The sequence below is a fragment of the Styela clava genome, chromosome 12 (genome assembly GCF_964204865.1).
Source record: "Styela clava chromosome 12, kaStyClav1.hap1.2, whole genome shotgun sequence".
NCBI lineage: Eukaryota > Metazoa > Chordata > Ascidiacea > Stolidobranchia > Styelidae > Styela > Styela clava.
Window position 1 is genome coordinate 10924366 of NC_135261.1, and position 22637 is coordinate 10947002.

At 34.1% G+C, this 22637-nt stretch overlaps 2 protein-coding genes across 3 annotated transcripts; one reads left to right on the forward strand and one right to left on the reverse strand.

Moving 5' to 3' along the window:
- Positions 1 to 413: 413 nt before the first annotated feature.
- Positions 414 to 12248, reverse strand: LOC120329922 (TBC1 domain family member 5-like). 2 transcript variants are annotated; one of them, XM_039396715.2, is made up of 14 exons: positions 12014 to 12248; positions 10050 to 10214; positions 9549 to 9616; positions 8472 to 8678; positions 7644 to 7694; positions 6761 to 6923; positions 5661 to 5940; positions 5162 to 5268; positions 4552 to 4715; positions 4117 to 4184; positions 3619 to 3749; positions 3106 to 3219; positions 2629 to 2778; positions 414 to 1357 (listed from the first exon to the last, which is right to left on the reverse strand). In XM_039396715.2, the coding sequence occupies exons 1-14, from the start codon at positions 12167 to 12169 to the stop codon at positions 1175 to 1177; spliced, it is 2007 nt and encodes a 668-aa protein (XP_039252649.2). In that variant the 5' UTR covers positions 12170 to 12248; the 3' UTR covers positions 414 to 1174. The 2 variants fall into 2 exon arrangements, with proteins under 2 accessions (XP_039252649.2, XP_039252650.2); XM_039396716.2 differs by having other exon boundaries at positions 8472 to 8666; positions 12014 to 12246.
- Positions 12249 to 14950: 2702 nt separating this feature from the next.
- On the forward strand, positions 14951 to 22558 carry LOC120329893 (uncharacterized). Its single transcript, XM_078118927.1, has 9 exons — positions 14951 to 15041; positions 15783 to 15842; positions 16068 to 16235; positions 16798 to 16962; positions 18149 to 18230; positions 18536 to 18681; positions 19383 to 19595; positions 20295 to 20409; positions 20684 to 22558. Exons 2-9 carry the CDS (start codon positions 15800 to 15802, stop codon positions 20775 to 20777), a joined length of 1026 nt encoding a protein of 341 aa, XP_077975053.1. The 5' UTR covers positions 14951 to 15041; positions 15783 to 15799; the 3' UTR covers positions 20778 to 22558.
- Positions 22559 to 22637: the final 79 nt, after the last annotated feature.

A 22637-nucleotide genomic window follows, 5' to 3' on the forward strand; every position in this document is an offset into this window, starting at 1 on the left:
TTCCTATTTTTCGAACTGAACCCGATATTTAGACAGAGAATATGCGCCTGAACTCTCGATGACAATATGGTCAATGAAGACAGCCGGGATGGATTTAAATTCCGGCCCATGTAGTGAAATTGGAAACTGTAAAGTACAGGATCACAGCTAAGGGGTCGTGTCTTTGGAGGCGTCCCGCTTTAAAGTCAAAAAAATATGGTAACCCTACCTATACCTATAACTGAAGCTCAAAAAACAGACGCTGATACAATGGACAATAGACTTGCTATCAGCAAAAACTCATTTGCTCTATTGGAGCTAAGAACCAAGTTGCATCTTTTTTCTTCACCAATTGAAAGCACGGTTCCTGAATCTAGACAGATTTGTCCCCATCCTTCAATAGCACCAATGATTAACAAGTTCCACCAACAAAAAGCAGGCTTTCTTCCGTTTTCATTGTAAGTTAAACCTCTTAGTTATAGAATAACAACATAAACAGTAGATATATAAACTACAAACCAATATCAGAGGATTCACCTAGTTAGGCAAAGGCCTAAGCAATGCAAGGAGTTTGACATATATATGGCACTGTAGAATTGATTTTTAGCTAAAAATGGCCACACCCAGAAATATAACGATTTCATAGAGAAAATAAATGATAACGAGTGTAAGTGCAAGAAAAACAACTGATTATGCATTTGTCAAACCGTGGAATGGTAACATTCATGGTGATGGATACAGACTGAAGACACTAAGATTGCTTCGTCCTTTACAGCACTATAGTAAAACGGACGGCAATTTGATGTTATGTTCAGTTGTACCAAGTATACTACCGGAAATATTTTGAATGCATTTAACATATTGCACAGAAAACATGATTTGGTCCAGGACAAAGTTTAAAAAATAATTTAAGTCAGTTGTTCAAATATTGTACAGTAGATCAAATACTGGTTATAATGTTAAATCAATTGCTAATAACAAATGAAAAGGATATATACAATGTAAAATAAGGTCTTCAAGGACTTTGTAGACTAACATAACAGCATCACTATTATTATATAATTAGCTTTAGGGAGGAAAAATATGATATATATCAAGCAAAACTATCAAGTAGACCCAAAGTGCGATTTTCAATCAAATATAGAATTGAAGGACGCAAACGAAATCAAAAGAACAAGATCCTGAATTACCAAATTTAAGCGTCACCCGCATCAGCATTTGTATTAACAATTGACTGTGGAACAGCCTGCTGCACCTCTGGATCGTTTCCATTTTCGATTTTTGGTTCAGAGTTGTTGATATTGTTTGTTTTCTTCTTATTTTTGTACTCTTTTAAATTGGGGTTGAAGGTCAAAGATCCTTGAAGTAAATCTCGAATCTAAAAATAAAACCGTGAAAGGTGAAAGTTTGGAGCATATTTTGAAAAGTTAGAATTAACCATCCAATAGCCTACATACGAATGACTCCACAAAAGTATTGTGATGTATAAGAACATAAGAGTCATGATCGGTACTTCGGCATCTGTGAGCACTTAGCTAAGCAAAGTAATTGCTGGAAAGGTCGACGAGAAAGCGTGACGAAATATAGTGTTCCCAGTTCCCACAGCTTAAAATGAAACAGCAAAATTAGAAGTAAAAAATTGCATGCCCGGAAAATTCGCCGCAGGACATTTCGCCGCATAGAAAAATTTGCAGCAAGGGCATTTTGCTGTGAAACAAGTATTTGTGATAAAAACAGTTAGGTTTATACATTAAGGTTAGGGTATGCTCTCAAATAAATAATCTTTTTCAAATAAAAAGGTACCATACTTCAAAATGCTGGGCGAATTTTCCTAGAATCGAAAAATTGTGTCCCGTAAGACTCGAGATATAAATTAAAGTTATAGCCTTCTAGCGACTTCCCTTATTTTCTGAGAATTTAAAATAGTCCCATATGATGTACAATGATCAAGTTGAAATTCCATATGTATATGACATCACATAGCCAATAAAATATATCTAGTTACTATTCAGAGTTGAGCATGATAGTTGAGCTAGCTATGCAGATGTTTCATACATAAAACTACACTGCGACAGAAAATCCAGAATTTTCCCACACATAGCCATTCATGAGGAAATTGGAGAAAGATTCTCCAAGCATGGCTCTTAGCCTTGGCAAAATGATATCAAATATACTGAATTGTCCCATTTCAGGGCAATAGGGCGTCCATGTAAAACTCTGATGAAAATATTGGCACCATTAGCAATCATATTGAACAGATAGCACAACTCATATATTATACAACCTAATGGGGCAAACTAGATAGCAAGCGGAAACAGCAGAAATATCGATCTGCAGTTTAGATTCCTTCGCTCCGACTCAATAGCGACGCTGCTTGTCCCATCACTAATTAATTAATAACTTGCTAATTATACGACATAATTCATCTAAAATCAATAAGCTTCTGAAATATGATTCAACCTTGCTTGCGTGAGATATCGCGTAACATACGAAAGTGTCCAACAGACAAACAAACAAACAGACAAATACCTATCAACATACTTACCGATCGAGATCGATAAGTAACAAACAAACAGACAAATACCTATCAACATACTTACCAATCGAGATCGATAAGTAACTAACACACCATATATAATACTAACTCACTTGTTTCAAACTAGCTACAGTGACTAAAATTTGTTCTTTTTCAAACTTCTGTTGTTGACTAGCGGTTGAATTTTTTTGCATAGAATCATTAGAATTTTGTTGTCCATTTTCATTATTGTCATCTTCATCCGTAGTCAAATTCACACTTGACTGGTGAGACAAGAAAAATAAACTTGCAGGTATTCAGTGCTTATACAATATCACCCGTTTTCCCGTGATACCAAAATACAATATCAACAAATTTCATGAAAAACAGTATTCTGTGACTGTGAGAATCAATGACCGATTGTAAATGTCTACAAGTGTTGAAAGCTTTTTTTACTGAATCTAAATGATCAAAAGGTATATTCAATTAGACAAAACAGCACTCAACCACTTAGAGTGATTATAATTTACAGTCATCAGTAACTGTTATTTCACTTTTGTTGTCTTCACTTTTTACTTAAAAAAAAAAAAACTAGGGCTTCAAATTTCTACCTGTAAAACTGTGACACTTGCATCAATTTTATCCGAGCAATACAAGCACATCTGTTTCATTTTTTCAAGTTCTTTATGTAAATAAATAACTTCTTCCTCCAATTGTGCAGGATGCTGAAATTGAAGTTTTAGCAGAGTTTGAAATAAAATGAGTTTTCTGGTAAATGACATTTGTAACTTCAAGTGCTGGGCTGTTTATCGTAAACTCATACTCTGTCCAAGAATTGTTGGAAGATTGACAATAATAAATAACAAATAAAGGTTAATCAGTGATAAATGTCGCATTGCTTCATAGATAATTTTGTTGTCCAATTCAGTTTAAAAAGGAATTGTATGCAAATGTATTTTTGAATTATAAATAAAGATACTTTAAATTAGACTTTCTCCATATATGCCCGGCCTCTCTCACTGTGAAATTAGGCTCAACATGGAATTACACATCTAACTGTGCAAAGAGAGATATATACTTTAAATATGAACACTCACGATGAATGATGAATAAAAAATATATACCTTTCTATGCATTTCCTCTGCCCTGGGAGCCTCAGTAATAGTTGAAGAGTTTTTAAAAAATGGAGGATTCCCATTCATATTCCATTGTGGTGAAGTTCGTGTCTTTGCCTGAGCTGGAGATCTCACATCACCTAGCAAAAAAGATTTTTATGACAATCCGGCCATATCATTTAACATAACAAAATGAAAATAATATTAAAAAGGTTATAATTTCGAGCAGGAATAATTCCACAAATGCTGAGATTAGGCTAGACGTGACAGCTGGTAAACCAGCCATGTATATTACATGAGAACAAGACAGGAATAGGCAACCTACAGCCCGCGATGCTTCACTGAAATTTAGTGACTCTGATCCTGTGGTATTTCAATTCACGTTAAAACTGAATTATGAAGAATGTATCATTGTCACAGGACTTGGAAATACTATGACAATCCCCGTTACCTCGATCGATTTTTAAATTTTAACTTTCACAAATGCAATCGAGCAACAACACTAACCTGCATAAGTTGGATCATTCAAACTACTATGAGTTGGAACGATGGGTTTATTTTCAGGAATCACTTTCCTAAAACAAAGAATCAGCATTAAGAAGGTATTTATTAATTAAAACACATATCTAAATAGCTTTGTACTCGCTAAAATGAATGTGTAAAATTTACTATCAATCATAGATTTTCCTGAGCTGACACTGTTATAGGAATCATTATGTTCAAAACAACTTATCCAAGTTTTTATGCTAGGTTGAAGAAATAATGTTTTTAGCAGATATCTTCATTCTACAACGCCAATATAAAGTTGAGCCTCATGGCAAAAAGCTTGGTGAAAAAACAGAAAATCTATATACCTAAAAAATCTCAAAGACCATGGATTTTGAATTACATCTGAACCAATGAAATTGAGAATTCTAAGTACAACTACAAGCAAGCTCATACCTCGTGAAATCCTTAAACATTCTGCTGAGACTGTTTTGTTTATTAGAATTCTGACGTTGCGAAGCTGTGAGAGGTTGTGTGACATTTTTCTTGGGTCCTCTTTGGATTTTATTGACTGATGCATCAGCACTTGCTTCAATAAGACTGTCCGAAAAGCTTCTTGTCTGAATATAAATTTAGAATAAACTGTATTTAAAGATCTTATTCACATAAAATGGGCTTCTACATAAAATGCTTTATCCCAGGTTTTCATCACTTAGTTGGTTCACATCACGACATTGTTACGGTGAACTTTCATTGCAACCATGTATATCATGTACCAAAAATGCAGTTCATATTTCTGTGTTTTTGACTTGAATAATTTCCAGCTCGGGACAGTTACAGGTCAAAATAAAGTTACTGGATTTATAACTTTAAATCTCCTATGTTTCAGAAAATCCACAGTGTGAACTAAGCAAAAAGGTAAATTCTAAATCATATATTAGATTTTAAAAACGTTTTAAATAAAGTACATTTCGGTTTTAGCTGGCATATTATACTAGACCGTCACAGGTGAGTAAAAACGTTGAAACAAAAAAAAACTTTGGTGATATACAGTGTTAAAATGTACCTTCAGTTGCCTTATATCTTTAGCAGCTTTCACTATATCATTTATATCATCAACTGGTGGATATCTCATTAACAATTGCATACATGAACTGTAGTCTGCAGTGAGCACTGATAAAAAGGCAAATCAAAAGATATACACAACACACTGTCACAATTTTATAGAAATATACAAAATCAATTATATTTTAGGCCATAATTTAATAACTGCGATAATAATACATTATGCTTATTCGTGAATCATCTGATATTTACACAAAATTTCACATTGTCAGATCCCTTTTTTATACAACATATTCATATGCCTCTCGGAACAAGGTTCTGCACAAGTCAATGCCAGTTACAAAACTACTTTAGTTTTGGATGATCCGGAATTTTCCTGTTTTGACACCACATACCCAATTTACCACACCCTGGGTAAGATTAATAAGTCTAACGCTTCAATAACAAGGCAATTGGCTCACATCAGCATCCTATCAAAATGCAAAAAATATAACACTCACAATGATTTCTGATATGAATCAACATTGCCACGAATAAATAATCAACAAGATCTAATGTGGAACTATCAGCGAACATAGCATCCCATAATACAAGTAGGTCCTGGAGTGAAAACTCTCTCCCAAAAAGTAGTCTTATCCAACGAAGTCCAAAAACTTGCGGAATAATTTCCAATCTATTTAAATGGGTATGAAGCTGTAGATCATGTTGAACAAGCAGGGTATTATGAATATGGTTCAATTTGTTTGTTATTGCCAATGTTGGTCCTCCGCTGGTGGCAATCTGAAAGGATAAAAAAATTGCATAAAGTATGCCACCAAAGCATTCATCCATCTCATCAGCATAGCACTATTAGAGAGCCTTCCTCAAATACATGAACACAAAAATCGTTCATCGGTATCGATACAGCCTTAATAAGAGCACAGCTTTTCCTGAAAACATCAGAGACACAATAGAAAAAAACGTTTAATGAAAAAGTATTCCCATGATTTGAAACAAAAAAGCAAAATTATGGGTAAATGAAGATCTGAAATGAAGGGAAATCTATTGATAAATTAGTTGCGGAGAAAAGCAATTCTTTCCTACTAACATCAACAACAAAAAAACCAACACTAACAATTTAGATAAAAAATCCATTATAAGACACTTTGTGCCCAATGAATAAATATTTTTAATGCTCCACCATATTTCTCTAATGTTTCAGAAGCTCTTGGCATTCCAATGGCCACTCGTGACCTCGTGAACTCTAAAAATGAAGCTATGCCTTACTCGCTGCTCATTATGGGAAATAACTTGGGTATTAGATAATACTAACTTTTGTAAGAACTGAAATATTTCAAAAATATAAAAAATACTTTAAATGAAGTTGCTTAGGGAACAAAACAAATTTTACTTTTGAATTAAAGCAGACACCAGATTTACTAATCAAATCATTATGTACAATCAGTCAAGAACTTCGGCTGCACAGTGTATATCGTTATATCAATATTGATCATAGATAGCAGTAATGGTGCCTTGGCATCAACATTCAAACAATATGCATGATATTCTATTCTCGACCAAGCTCAAACTATTAATAATTAACGTGTTCTGTAATACTAACCTCCTGGGGTTGAAATGGTCTTTTAGGTATTGGATTACCCGTATCGGATTTAGTGGATTTATCCTCTTCTGAAATACCGTCATCCTTGATTTTCTCCTTACTCACTCTCTCAGTAATGGAATACCAGGCATTAGTGCTTTCCATTAACTTACAAAACATGTCACTGAAACAGAAAATGAATAAATGTACAAAGAAAACTGGCTGATTCCACTTTTTTGGAGGAAAATGAGAGCACAAATACTTTTTGTAAGTAAAGTTTCCCATACACAACATTTTGGAAATGAAAATATGCCATGAATAAATTCTGCATAACAGTCACAGATGTACAAAGCTTAGTACAAATATAATTTGCTATGTGTTCTTATGTTACATTTGATTTTGTGATGCTTTGCATTGTGCGTGCGTCCTAATTTTAATAAAATCAAGCTCATTTTTAAGATGTGTCCATCATTTTGACAAAAAATTGCAATAAGACGAACGAGACTAAGTATAATCATAGCTTGATGGATATTCCTTATAACTTTTCATTTTTGTTGCAATTTTGATGGGAAAACCCCCAAAAAATTAATAATATTTTTTTACAGATTTTTAAATATTCGGGCTGATTTTATGTTTTAACCAGATGATGTCCAGTGGAGTAAGTACATAAGAATCATAATTATGGGTGTGACAAAAAAGCTTTTTCTTTAGGAGGTGTAATATATATAAATGAAAGTGTAAGTAATTCCAAAGTAAATTCTGAAAGAAATTATTTACAAATTATCTCTATTAGGGACATTGTATCTCGATGTTCTATTCGTTTCAGAATTAATATCAGATTTGAGTCAACTCTTTGAGATTCAATGAAAATCCAATGTCCAACAAATAAATAGATTTTTCTTACTATGAATCATGTTCCAAATATTCTTCATTTAAAATGACATCAATCAAATCTCTGAAATAAACATCTAAGTAAAGAAATGGCAACCAAACTTTCTGTTATAACACATGAAAGCGGTAATGAAGCATAATAAAAATAAGAGGCAGTTGATCCACAATTCTAACCAATTTTTGCATAAACATTTACTCATAGAGGTGTTGTTTCCTTTAATGTGTCATAATAAAAAAAATTTGTAGTTTTCTGAATGACTAACGAAACTCATTTTCATGTATGATGCTACCACATATTTCAGGTATATTAAATATTATATAGAATCCTATAATTACGCATTTCATGGGCAAGTGAAATCTTGCTTTTCATGAGTTTAAATGTGTCAGTAAAGGAAAGTGATACTGAACTAACATAACAGTAAGTCACAATCTCACACTATTGTATAGGGATACTTTTAAAGATGTGTTGTATAACTACTCAACACATATAATATACATATACCTAATATCAGTAAACGCCCAATTAATATGGTAACGGAACCACATGAAACAAATCTGTCACAATGATAACTTATAGTCTAATCTAAGGACTCGAATAAACAGGCACCATCGGAGATTCTTACCCCGGCAGAAGCCAAGGTGTAATTAAATAGGTAAGCTACGCCAAAGCAATAAAATTTTAAAATCATGGAAGATAAACATATAAACGGTGGCTTGTACAGTTACAACCTGCTTCGCATTTGTACAAATATTAAAAACAGTAATAAACACATTATTCACTTGCATCTCCCTAAGTAATATTTCAGATGAATTGTCAAATTTTCTTTATAATATCACTTACTTATTTATATGCCCAATTTCCCTAGCATGACAAGCAGCTTGTAGGTCACAGTGGATGATGAAAACGAGTGGTGCAAGCAGTTCATGCATTCCCTGTCTATATGACAGATCGCTGTGTTCTTGAGCATAGCAGAAAAGTACGTTGACAAGAAGTTCGTGAACGGCTTCATTGTGAAAATATTCCATCTCAGGAAATCTAAGAAAATATCTGTTAATAATTTTCTACTTAAATAAATGAGGCTGACACAAAATTGGAGATAATTAAAAAAATCACTAAAATAAGGAAAATTCAGAATAAAATTAGTTCATATCAGTGAAAAATCATTTTAGTAATTTACAGCTCGAAAACGGAAGTCTTGAGTCATAACCACAAGATATTAAAATACAGAATCCAATAACCCAATCAGGTAAGTTTAAAATTTCAAAGTAATTCGGTACATAACCAAGACACTAAAACAGACACAGCAAAGAACAGACTTGCATTATTGTACTCAATACACAAAATATTACCATTATACGGGTCGGATAAGATGTTTAGGCGAAACCTATTTAAAAGTCATGCCACAAAATGCAAACTCCATAATCAGGACATAGCAGGAATAATTAGCCAAAATAATGACAATAAGATATAGTCTACATTATTTACATCCATAAATCCTTATGACTAAAAATTGCAATAAATATGAAAATCTACTTGAATTCATTATATTTGAATACATATTTTTAAAGGTGATTCTTATCATTCCACTAGATTAGACCCTAGGGCTTATATTTCATGAAATTTCTAAAAAATTATTTGTGAAACTCCCTCTCATGTTGCTGTTATTCATGACCGCACTAACTTGACTGTTTGAAGTCTTAGATCAATCAACCACTATCTGATAGCATATCGAAGGATCTTGTAACTATTCCAAAAGAGCTTTTTGCACTTCTGGTTAAAGGCTTGGGATATGCTATAAACAAATTTTTATAAAAGAAATTCTCTCTCCAAAATAGAGTCGGGATGTGTCTAAAAAAATGTTCGCAGTGTGATGGCTGTGCTGTATTTAACAATGAGTAAAAAATTTATCAATCTTACGTTCTTTTAACATCACGTTCAATTGTCTTCTTCAAGTCACTGTTTCTAAAAAACTTCATCCATGAACTCTGCAAAAATTAGAAAAATAAAATTAATAGCCAATATGATAATGAATAGCTAAAGTGTTAACACACTTTAAAACACTTTTGGGAGCAGAACTTTTATCTTTACCAGTAAAATTTGGAGTATGCCAAGGGGTCACAGACAGTATGGCAAAAGTTTGGTAAAATGTGACTAACATTATTCTAGTAGAAACTTCACGTTAAAAACAACGCCTACAAAGTTATAATTAATTCGTCAAGCAGATATACATCATCAACAAAATTCGAATACTCATCCCCATTAGAATATTACATTTCTGTGAAATATTCTGAATTACATTTGACATTTACTGTGGATATTTTTCACAGTTGTTTACAAAAAATCTTAATTATAAGTTGAAATCAACTTGAAGATAATTCATTTATTAATAATTTAGAGTCTATATATCCAAATATCTACCTGGTCGTTTTGAGACAATGGATTTTCCACATCTAGATCTTTTTCTTCTGCTTCATGAGAGGGAATGGTAACATGTTTATTTTTTATATCAACATAATGTTGTCTTGAAATTTCAATTGTATTCTTCCATTTTTCGATATCAGAAGGAAGACAATTTAGGAATATCTGTGAGAAATATAATATTTCATAAAATTTATTGAAGCAAAACAGAGAAATAAGTCTCACTCTCAACCAATTTGCAATTGGCAGTTTGGGGTTGAAATATAAGCTATTATATAATTAAGCTAAAATATAAATATTTTGATTATAATCAAGTAGGGCCTACATATATCTGAAAACAAATAACAGGCTAACTAATGCCATACCCGACATGGACTGGTAACCGGACGAGTAGCTGTGGTTCGCCATATGATTAAGCCGTCTTATTGGCATTCTCTCTCTCTGGATAAATATCTAAATACTATCCTATTCTGACAATAAATGTCATGTACATTAGTAGTGGACTTGGGGTTTGCTACATCATGATAAGTAGAGGCTAGTAAGTATGTTTTCCATTTGTAATGCTGAATATAAATGATTGGGAAGCGCATTTTCGAATTCCAATGGAACAAAGTGTGTAGGATAAAAATGCTGGGCTAGTTCTCTACAGATGTCGTCCAAAACGTGCAGACAATCAGCAGAAATCAAGCAAGGTATTTCTTGTTGTAACAATCCCGATATGAGAGAGATCGCTGGCGCTAGCGAGTTCGTTATCATCGACTGAGGTGTCATTTCGGGTGATCGAAGCTTTTCTTTAGCAAGCTCTATGACGTGATGGTGATGTCGAAGTGACATGATTTTTGGATGGCGGGGTCAGGTTGGGGTTAGAAATAACATATCCGAAACTGTTTGTGCCACCAACTAGAATAGAAGTACTTACGGCCTTTAGTGAACATGCGCCTAAGTGCTTGTCAGTATTAAAGGGTGGTTTACATAATGGGTCTAGCCAAATAAACGCTATGACTGGATTGAATACAGGAATAACGACAACTAAAAATGTGATATAATTAGTATTTTTTCAAATTACGATTGATAGCTACAAGATCTTGCTTTGAGTAAAAGTATATTTTAAATAGGACGCCCATTTACCCATTTGTAATTCAAAATATGTGGATATTATTGTAGGAGTCACAATTGACTAGCTATGTAGGGTCTAGCGAAGTAAACATTAGGAGTTGACAAAATGCCAAATCAATATGAACGCCTAGCTCTATACCCAGACCAGTCTGGATTTCATGGCCTTTTCGAACGAGAAATCGGGCGTGCAATCAGAAATTCCCGCTTGCAAATAAGAATTTCTGGCGTGCAATTATAGCTCACGGCGTGCAAAACAACTGCGCCCGCTAAACTGATTTCGAACTAAGATACCTCTCAATACATCCGCGTAAAAATAAGTTGGATCATAGCAAAAATGGACGTTTGACCGTTGACCCCCAAAACATCATTTCTATATTTTGTCACTAATTTTGAGAGTGTTTGTGCGACTTTAGATACCGGTACTGTTCAGTACATCGGTGTAAAATTATTGTATTAAAAATACGCTGAATCAGAGCCATAACAGGCCAGCGTCGGTGAGGAGGCGATTTTTCTCACGGGATTCCTATCATTCAACACGATATGGTGATTTTTGCTTCGCATTTTTCGATCAGGCCAAATCTTGCAAGCAAGTATTAGTCGACAATTGTAAAGTTATAATTTTTTGGCATCTTTATATTACTAGATTATTGATTTAAAAACTATTTAAACCGATTTACATTGGTGAGCAATTGCAAATTTTCGGCGTGCAAAATTGAATTCGCTCGCGTGCATTTTTGTGGAGCGCTAGCGCCCTCGGGCGTGCATCTGCCATGGAATCCAGTCTGGTACCCAGATACCTGTATTCAGGTATTGTACAATTGCAGTATTGTTACTACTGTACTACTTACTCTCCAGCAAATGCTTCGAAATTTGCAGCTTCGAAGTTCTCCCTCGAAAGCAAAATTCCTCAATCTTGTTAAAAGCTCATCACCATTTTCCTCAAAATATTTCGCCCACTGATTCAGGTAGCTATTTAGCGTTGCAGTATGTTCTGACATTTTCATCCGTTATATTCCATGCAGTTTATATAGGTCTATTACTGTATTACTGTATTAGTAACTCTGTGACTTCAAAAAATATGGATATATTACTGTATTACAGTCAATCAGTGGACAACCAGACAATAGCCAAAATAGGCTATATAGGTCTCCACAACCAGACAATTGGCCAATGGATTCAGTGATTGCTGGATTTCTATATTGTCCAACTGCCCAAGCTAAAACTGTAAAAACAGAAATCAAAGTAATATTTTCCCATTCAGCCTTTCAATTCCAATGAATGCAGAAATGAATAGGGTTGATGGTCGGGACAAATATGTCACTTAGGCATATAAAAATGTCCAAATGTAGAATATTAATGTGCTTTGCTTGCCATTGGAGCCATGAAAAGATCGAAATTACACCATAACAATTTTAAAAAAGTCGCCATAGAAAATAACAGGACAACTCACCAGCCCTCTCTGCCCCAGTCTGGATTTCATGGCCTTTTTGAGCGAGAAATCGGGCGTGCAATCAGAAATTCCCGCATGCAAATCAGAATTCCTGGCGTGCAATTATAGCACACGGCGTGCAAAACGACTGCGCCCGCGTGCAACTGACTTTGACTTTAGATACTGTACAATATATCTCATACGTTCAATCACAGCCAAAATGGACGTTTGACCTTTGACCCCAAGGCTTTTTCATTACCAAAGTTTATAGTCATTTTGGTCATTACTATCGGAAGGAAGGAAGGATTTACATATTTATACGGGGGAGAGGAAAGCCGATAAGACGATTTAATCGTATGGCGAACCACGGCCTCTCGTCCGGTTACCGGTCCAGGTCGGGTATGGAATCAGTTAGCCAGTTATTTGTTTTCGGAAGCGTGGCCTTGACGGTAGGGAAGCCGTAACCGACCAGCGGTTACGTGAACCACCCTACGGCGGCGAGGAGACTAGCAATCCTCTCGCACGTGATCATCCCCGGATGGGATTCGAACCTGCGAACCCACGGTAATCAGAGATGCGGCGGCGAGCGTATTCCTAACGCTTAGCACGATGTGCCACAACGCCGAGCCGAGAGTGTTTGTGCGACGTTAGATACCGGTACTTGTATGTAAAGCTGACAAGCACACTGCTATGGACCTTTCCCTATGGACTTTTCTCACTCAGACCGTAAATATATACTACTACCTCAGACAGATTTTCAAGCGTGGTCGTAAACGTAAACATTACTTCGTTTTCGCGTCGTATCGTTGCTTCCCAGTCATATACCCAAAACATCTGTTTATTTGATATTTATATATGTATGTATATATTGTTTTTTTGGTTTGACAAAACGAAATAAACTCTTTCTCTCTCTCTCTCTCTGTCTTCCTAGAAGTTTTAATTTAATTGTAGGTGCTCCCGAAGTATGCGAACCAAGATGGCGGACATCGGAACGTAACATGGGTAAGAGGTTAGGGTTAGGCGATAATTTTTTTCCAATTTTCCTTATTTTAGTCCTATTATCAGTTCGAAGACTAGCCAAGAGCCTCCTGTAGTATTTATACCTAAAATTATGGCCTAACACATATTAGTACACATATTACATTCCGATGTCCGCCATCTTGGTTCGCATACTTCGGGAGCCCCTAATTGTAGTAATAAAAAATTAGTGTAGAAATAGCTGTGATAAACAAGGCTAACATTCTTTGCCGGTACTTTCAAAAAACAGATTGTTGTTCGCGATGAATCATAATGATGGTTTAAACACATACCCTATTTTACAGGCGCCAACTCGCAAAAGCCCTCTTGACATAGCCTCGAAAATTTCGCAATGGTAAAGTATAGGAAGAATTTTTCGGCGGTCAAAGGTCGGGGAAAGGTTCATTGTATAGTATAAAACAGTTGGTGAAAAAGAAAGCCTAAAATCAGAATGTCCATAGAGAGTTGAATATCCAAACATTTCAGAACTTTATTATATTCGATATACGTAATAGATTCTTTGATTTTAGAAAATTTTTAAAATATCTGAATTAACAAATTGTCGATTTTGGGACCTAAAGTTGGCATCAACCGATCAGGGCAATGCAAATGAAACGTGAAAACAACGATCCTAATATTTGTGCTATTTCAAATATGATCAAATCTAAGGTATACAGAATATTGCGATTTTTAAATATAGTTGTTTCCAGTTTAGAATATATTTCATATTCATAAATGTCTTTTTAGCGCCTATTCTGGATGATTAAGTATTCGGTTACGGCCATCACGATGATATATAAAACGTTTTTTCAAAATTACACTAATCAAATCAAAGACAATATTGTAAAACCATACTCAGCTGGGAGCTTTTGGTACCATCTTTTTATGACACTTGGGTGCCACACATATTCGTGCAAAATTTATCAGCTGATTTGGATATTTTATATCCATTCCAGTTTCCAACTTCAATAAAATTCTATTGGAGATTGATGAAGTATAGGCTCTCTTCACTTGGAGCGTTTTTTCTCAAGGACTTTAACACCGCTTCAATGAATTTTAAACGCTTGCAAAACCGATATGATTTCTTGTGACAATGCTTAAGTCATTTTGTTACGGCTTTTAAATGCTGTAATCTGATGCCCAATGCAAGTATCATTCGTCAGAAGAAAAAAAATGCGTGAAATATAAAATATTAGTCGTACTAGTTATTTGAGGGGCATATATGGCACTTGAATCTCGTAGTTATGATTTAGAATGGCTACTCGGTACATGTATACTCGATCGCACTTTGGCAGACAATTTGGGAATCAGGGAATGGTATAACCATGTATAAATGCTGTTTTTTTTGGTATATATGACGTTATATTATGAATAAAGCGTAACGAGTAAAGGGGGAGAAAATCTGGAGAACGGACAAATTCTCTAATGAGGTTCGTAATACAGTATTATGTGTGTTAAAGGCATCCTATGAATGTAAAATGAAATAAATACGTAGATCATTTTGGTTGCTATATCATATGAATATAATAATATAATATGAATACTATGCCTAAAGAAAAATGAGAGAAATACCTAATAGTAGTTTATTTTCAATGTTCAAACGCGTTTGGTCAACACACGAGCTAGGTACCACAAAAATTTCGAGAATGGCTCTCTTAACCATCATAAATACCACAAAATAAACAATATTAGTTTAAGGTCCAAGATGCATAGCTGATGTATACACTTGTATTACACATTGGGTGAGGTATATTCTTTCGAACCAGTTTCACAATTTAGGTACGACTAAGGAAGACCCAATTTATTTATACGGAATTGTATAATATATAAAATATACAGATATATATATAAATATATCGTAATATGCCATTGAAACTGTAATATTATGAGAAAACTAATGATGTGCAATTTGTGTCAAACATCCTATAATACGTACATGTTTCAAAATTACGCAAGTGAAAGTCTTTACAGTCCACCCGCATTGATGATTTTGTTCAATTCTGACTGACTAGTTTCACTTGGTAAAATAGCTTAGGCAGAGTAGGTTCTTCGAACAGTATCTCTTGTTCGTTTTTTTTTTTTTTTGAAAACTTATCGACCTCAAGCCTAACCGTAGCAGTATTGTGTTCATAAATTTGAGCATTTCTTTTTTAATTCCATAATTTGAGCAGTTCGGCATACCGAAGATATGAAATCGGCAGTAATCTCCCTCCAACTTTTGTTCGCAATCGGTAAGTCAATATTAAAACATTATAGATTGCTTCGTTAAAATGTATTGGACTTAACTCTCCAAGTTAACTCTCCACCGATGAAGCAAACTGCAAAGTATACACTCTCATGTATTTATGGAATAGATAATGAAAAGAAATGCTTATAAAAACACACTTGTAAAACTTGCTATTACTTCCGAGAATTTCTTTATTTTTTTCTGATTTTTGTTCTACTTATATTTGCAGCATTATTGGGTTACTATGACGTAAACGGTGATTCTCCAATCGACGTCGAATCGGAACCGGATATGGTACCACCAACACCGCCGACTGTTGCAACAACTCCTACACCACCCAAACCTCCAGCACCATCAACTCTCAAAACTGCAGGAGAGCCCTCAACCACAACAGAAGGTAAAGAAATATCAAATTCTTTAACGTCAATTATTACAACAACAGGTAAGTGCAGAAAAATTAAAGCAGTTAAGCTGATCAACTTATGTTCGTGTAACAACTGGTTTGCCAAAGTGTTATAATTGTTTGTCTGTTTTCACCTCAGAATCGCTGATTGTCTAATAGTCTCTAATTTAATGAAAAAATTCCAATATCTACTCAGTGACATATACCTAAAAGTTATCTCAAATATTTTTTCCAAATATACGATTCAGAAACATTGAATCCTAAAATGTCACGAATGTAAATGTTAGAATTACAGTTTTTAACTTCGATTTTGTTACTGAGAAAATTTTAGATGCTGACATACCATTTTTATATAATTCCTAGCTTTGTTTATAAATTAGTTTCTGCAGTTTTTTTGGTCAATCAATATTTTACTGAAGTCAATTATCACTTGAAGATATCTGATAATTGTAAAATAGATTTTAAAGATTACATTTGTTATAAAATAGCTACTGCCTAATCAATTCCATTTTTTTATAATTCTTCTATGAGAATTTTTATGTTTTAACGACCTCAGTTCTAGTGGACGAATGCTTACTCGGCGATGACAACTGTGATTCTACTTCAGTTTGCTCAGATACGCCATCCTTTTTCGATTGCATTTGTATTGAGGCTGGACATGCATGGAATGGAACAACCTGTGTTAACGAAGAAGATGAATATGAAGAGCCTACAAACACATGTAATTCTAGTATATGACTAGGGCTGGGCGTGTCGAAACGCTGATATATGTAGGAATGGCACTTTTATTATTAAACTTTTCGTAACTGGTATTATGACGTCATAGCAAACAAATTGAAATTCGTCAAAGAACCACGCTTCGACTTAATATAAAATGCAATATCGCTTTCAGATGCGTATGACTCCTGTTTGGATAAAGTAGTAAATGAGATTCTATGATATATACTAAACTTATATGGTGGCGCGATAATAGACGTGCTATCCTAATTCGCCACAGTTTGCTCCAAAATATTTATCCGTTCTTGCAACCTCAACGTCATCTGAAAAAGCTCATGGTGTCTCTATTTGTGCACCAATGCACCAGTGTTTTGAAAATGCCCACTCCTATATATGACATATTTTAGGTTGTAATGGTATTAGTAACGCTACCCAATAGTCTTTATAACATCTTCTCTAAAATTATATTAGTATTGTAATCTACCAAACGAGAAAGGTGGACGTTGTATTTTATACTCATATAAACTTTATGTGCCTAACGACCCTTCAAATATTGAATGGGCCTATGTGAATATAAATATAAAAAATAATGTTAATAAAAATGGTAATTCTCTTAACCTACTAAATCAATCAAATTTGAAGTATGTGATGAAAGAAGTTTTCCAACACACTATTTCTCTGTGTATTTTCCTGGTCATCTCAGGCATAAACTTGTGCCGCTCTTAAAAAATTGCACCTACACGTGAATTTTGGCTGATAGATTTCGACAGTCACTCTTAAAAATGGCTTGCTCATGCATGGGTATGTGAATATATTTGTGACATTTGAAAAAGGAGGAAAAACTAGTTGAAAGCTCTTACCGCCGTACGGCCGTACACATTTGCGCTACGTAATTTGGGCGCGTTTTAGTGGAAAGCGACGAAAATAAGCTTTTTAAGGACACATTAATGATGTTTTTGGCATTTTTGGTTGGTGAAATATTAAAAAAATTATAGAGGGGTGTCAAAATGACCCAGGGACACCCGAGATCATTAGGTTCAGAGGTATATAGACTACATTCTACAAATGTTGTTTATTACTCTATTTCGATTTTAAAATGCAAAAGAGGCATATATTATTTGCATGTACATGCATAATTCAGTATATTAGAAAATATATCTAATATCCGATTTTTCATCAACATTTTTCAGCTGTATGCACCATGAAGTCACAAATTCCAGAAATGAGAGAAGAAATAGATGGAATTCTGAAACCCATTGATGCTAGGAAAAGGTGTATACTAATATAATTAAAATATAAGTCAATATAGAATCGCTTTTAATAGTAAAAATATAATTTTTGTAAATAAATTAAATTTTGTTTTTTAAATTGTTCACAATTTTGCGTATCTCTCTCGTCCAATCTTTTGTGTAAATCAAGGGAAAAAGCAATTTCGGGTTTTGATTAGTTTTGCTGTTTTGAGAAATGGAAAGGCCTTGCCCATGCAAGCGCCGTCTAAAAACCTGATCAGTGTTCTAATCTCAAAATACTTTTCAATCGAAATGATCAATTTTTTATTTACTTTGAATTTTTTTCAGCAATGATAAATCATGCGATATAATTGAATGGACGCCTCCTTTCACCGAACTGAATGAATATTCGCTTTTTCTACATATAATCGGCGATGATAGCAGCTTAACGGCAAATTATACTAAAAGTAGAATGCCAGTGATAGAAATATTTGGTAAGTAATTATTGAATATGATAAATTCAGATTCAGATATTTTTTTTCCGTCGTGCCTGAATTATTGTATCACACAAGTAATAAAAAAATGATAACAAAAAGATCAATTGAAATAAAGAGACATGCAATATTTCCGCAACTGACGCGGGGCGCGAAATTGTCATCGTGTCAGCGACACCGTGTTTTTCGAGTTCAGCAGCAGATGACCTCAAACAAACGTCAAATAAAATTATTTTTCAACAAAATTGAAAATAGAATTTGGCAAAAACAAATCAAATCGAGAGAGTCAGAAGATTAGTGATTATATAAGTGAGTTTATCTTATTAACATCATGCTCAGATGTGCGCAAAGTAAACAAAACAACATAAACTGCAAATTTCAGATAACAGAAGGGGAATTCCCTGCAACTGACAAGAGAAAAGATTATAAAATATATATAAGTATCATTCGCCTCTATCTCATGAATATTATTTTGCAATGATTTCAAATTTAGAAGTATGAATAAATTTACTTCAAAATGCTCGAAATATCGAAAACGCCTCGTGTTGAAAAGACTAATGATATAGCAACAGGGTTCGGTAGTACAGTTAGGCATATGAAATGATCAGTTTTCACACAACCGTGCAAAGTATGACTTCCAGTGCTACATATATATTTATCTAGCCAAATAGTGTGATATTCCTTTTTTTAAATGATAACAGGTATACATTTACGGAACATCCAGCCTTCGACTTGTATAATACTTCAAAGGCACAAATCATCCTGCCTTAATATAAACGTCGACACATGCTCGAAAGAAATTTGGCTGTCGGACATGGGTAATAATATATCGCCAATCAAACTCAAAAATTTCCGTAACATGACATTCCAAATAAAATACAGTTTCATCAAGTGTCTGGAAGCAGCTTATCCCGGTAAGAAATTCTATATCTATTTCGGTGTTGCTAAATATGGAAGACACATTATAGTTTAAAATATTCAATTTTAAAATAAGATGTCCCTGTAATGGGCCCTTGTTATGTTCATTATCACTTTCTCTGTCGAAAATGGATGCAAATTGTGCAATTCAATAAGGTAAATAGAGGAAAGTGTATCCTTTCATCACGAATTCTGCATCAACAACATAGTTGAATGGTTGAATGTATCTATCATCTCGCTAACAACTGCTCTATGAGTAACTTGGAATTTTCAGCCTTGCATTCGGCAAACTTAATATTTTCTGAAATGTCATTTTCCCAGTTGCCATATGAATTTTGAAATGTTTCTCTTTTTGCCTTTTTTGCTAATCTCGGAAAGTCAACTTCTTGCGTAAACTAGAATGTGATAATTATTATTTATTTATCGTTTAATTGTGTTGTGTAGACACTTGTTACTTTGTTCAAACTATATCTACAAAATCGGGAAAAACACATTCCACGAAACTAAATTAGAAAAACAAATATTGAAATGTAGCTCAGTTGAAATTGTACAGAACAATTTCAGATAGAACGAACCTAGCGTACTTACTTGTGTAAACAAACTTTTATCATCTTTTTATTTAAAATATTTCTTCAAATTTATATTTCTATGTTATTTGGTACTGAAAAAAATTATATATTTTCTGAAATTTTTAGTGCCACCATGTAAAGATTTTGTGCAAAAAATATATAAAGAAAAAGAAACAACGGTGACCTCTCTTGCAATCGTCCTCGTTATTGTAACCTTCACTTTAGTGTGCTCGTTATCGAAGTAGGTATTTATTTCATCAGCTATTGTCGTTGTTGTCGGCTTCAGTAAAAGAAAGCCTTTTTTGTCAAAACTATATTTATTAGTGAATAAAAATTAAAATAGCAAAAGCAACATAACTGGATTTTCACTAAATTCTGAAAGCCAACAGCAACAGAATATATCGTTTATTTGCGTCTGCTAGTTTATGTAATCCTACAAACGTTGTCATATTAAAGGCATGACATTAGTCTTATACTTTTTCACCTATTTCCTCATAATAAAGATAAACTTTTAGGCTACTTCATGGAAATAAAAAAAGTGTCGTGTTAGCCGAGGACGTCCAGCCGGCGGATACGGAAGAACTCGGTCACATATATGGATGGTGGTAGTCCGGTTACAACATTGTATTATGTAGATATTATATCTGAAGTCAGTTATATTAAATGCTTTATTTGTTAGCTTTCTTACATTTTTGTTTTGGTCAATTTCGACAGTTTTTATATTCAAAAATGATTTGGGTCCATTTTTCTGTGGAATATTTATTTACGCTTTTACTTTGAATGAATCTTTTGAGATAAGCCTATAATATCACCCAGGTCTATCTCATAACGGTATTGTAATTTTTTCAATATTATAATTGGGCAATTCGTGTAGAGCTTTGAAGCTGGGGAATTTTCACTCCTTACCCCGGATGCAAACTGAGCATGTTAAAAAGCGACTGCGCTCGGACTCAAGTTCAGAAAATTTTTATGAAAGAAACTCTTTTTCTTTGTTCAAAATTTCTACACAACAATTCCAAAATGTCTGACACTGGAGAGTTTAAGAATATGACTCTGGCTCCGACTTTCCTATTAATGAAAACATGCCAAACTGCGATTACCGAACTCAAATTTTGTGTAGAAGTTTGTCTAAATTATAAGACATATTATATTCTTGATGTTTTTGTCAATATATGTTTCATACATTGTGACGTTTTACACATTGAATTGGTATACCCATTTCCGCTTTTTTTTGCTCTCTCACAATGTCCAGTCTAATATTATGTAATTTCCTTTCGTGCTATTCTATACGAAGCTTATTCACGTCTTTCGCTTCGAACAAAGACGTATATAGGCAGGAATTGACATCTAACGATATGTGAAAAGCTGCTATTAATTGAAAGGAAAGCATTGTTCACCCAACTTATTACACGGGTGATCTGCAATTCCAAGACAGTTTCAGCTATTTCTTGAACCACTAGATCAGGGTGGTCCAAACCCAGGCCCGCGGGCCACATGTGGCCCGCCGCTTCATTATCTGTGACCCGCCGCGCATTCGGAGAGTAATCAAAATATGATATTTCAAATTGCTCCTCATAAAATAAATCAAAAAAATCGTTTTACATATTGTTGTTATATCACTACTGTGACTGAATTGACTAGTATGATGGCTAGCTGAAGCAACTAGCGAAGTTGAAGATGTGATGGGCAGTCAAATTTTTACCTGGATTTCTATCGTTTTGATCGGGAATATATGCTAACAATATGGGCATGATAGAAAACTAAACATCGGATACGGATTCCATTAGCCTAGGTTGGCAATGCCTGATAACTATGTGTTTACACAAAAGTGCTTGTTTTGTATTGCACTGTTTACCTATTCTTGATACTATTGTGGCCCGCGACCAATGCCAAAATAATTTTGTGGCCCGCGGAGCCCACAACCTTGGACCACCCTGCACTAGATTGTCGCGTTCTTATTTTGGTTTCCTGGATTATTAGACAAAAAAATGATTATTTTGCTGCATTCTTGTTGTTGTCATTATTGGGTTTATCTTGCTGTTATTGTTGATTTCGAAAGAACAGACCTTTTGCTGCAACTAATGAACCAATCGATTTTAAATTTTAGTACTGAAAAATGTTTGGAGCAGCTAGAAAGTCATTGTTTTAATTCATTTTTTCAGAATTACCGCGAATATTACGGGTTCGATATTATAAAGTAGGTACAAAGATATGACATCATATAACCCTCGGTTTGTTTTATCAGACAATCATTTATTTGTTTTCATATTCTGTATATTTACCCTACTAGCGAAACGATCATAATACTAATACTTCATCATCGTTTTCTTGAAATATATGAACAATACCTACTATTTTGTCAGTAGGTTTCATATTGATTATTATTTGTATTGGATTGCCCCATCCACAGAATTGGATTTTTTTAAAGCGTTCCTAGCTGAGGAATACGCGACTTAAAATGTGAATATC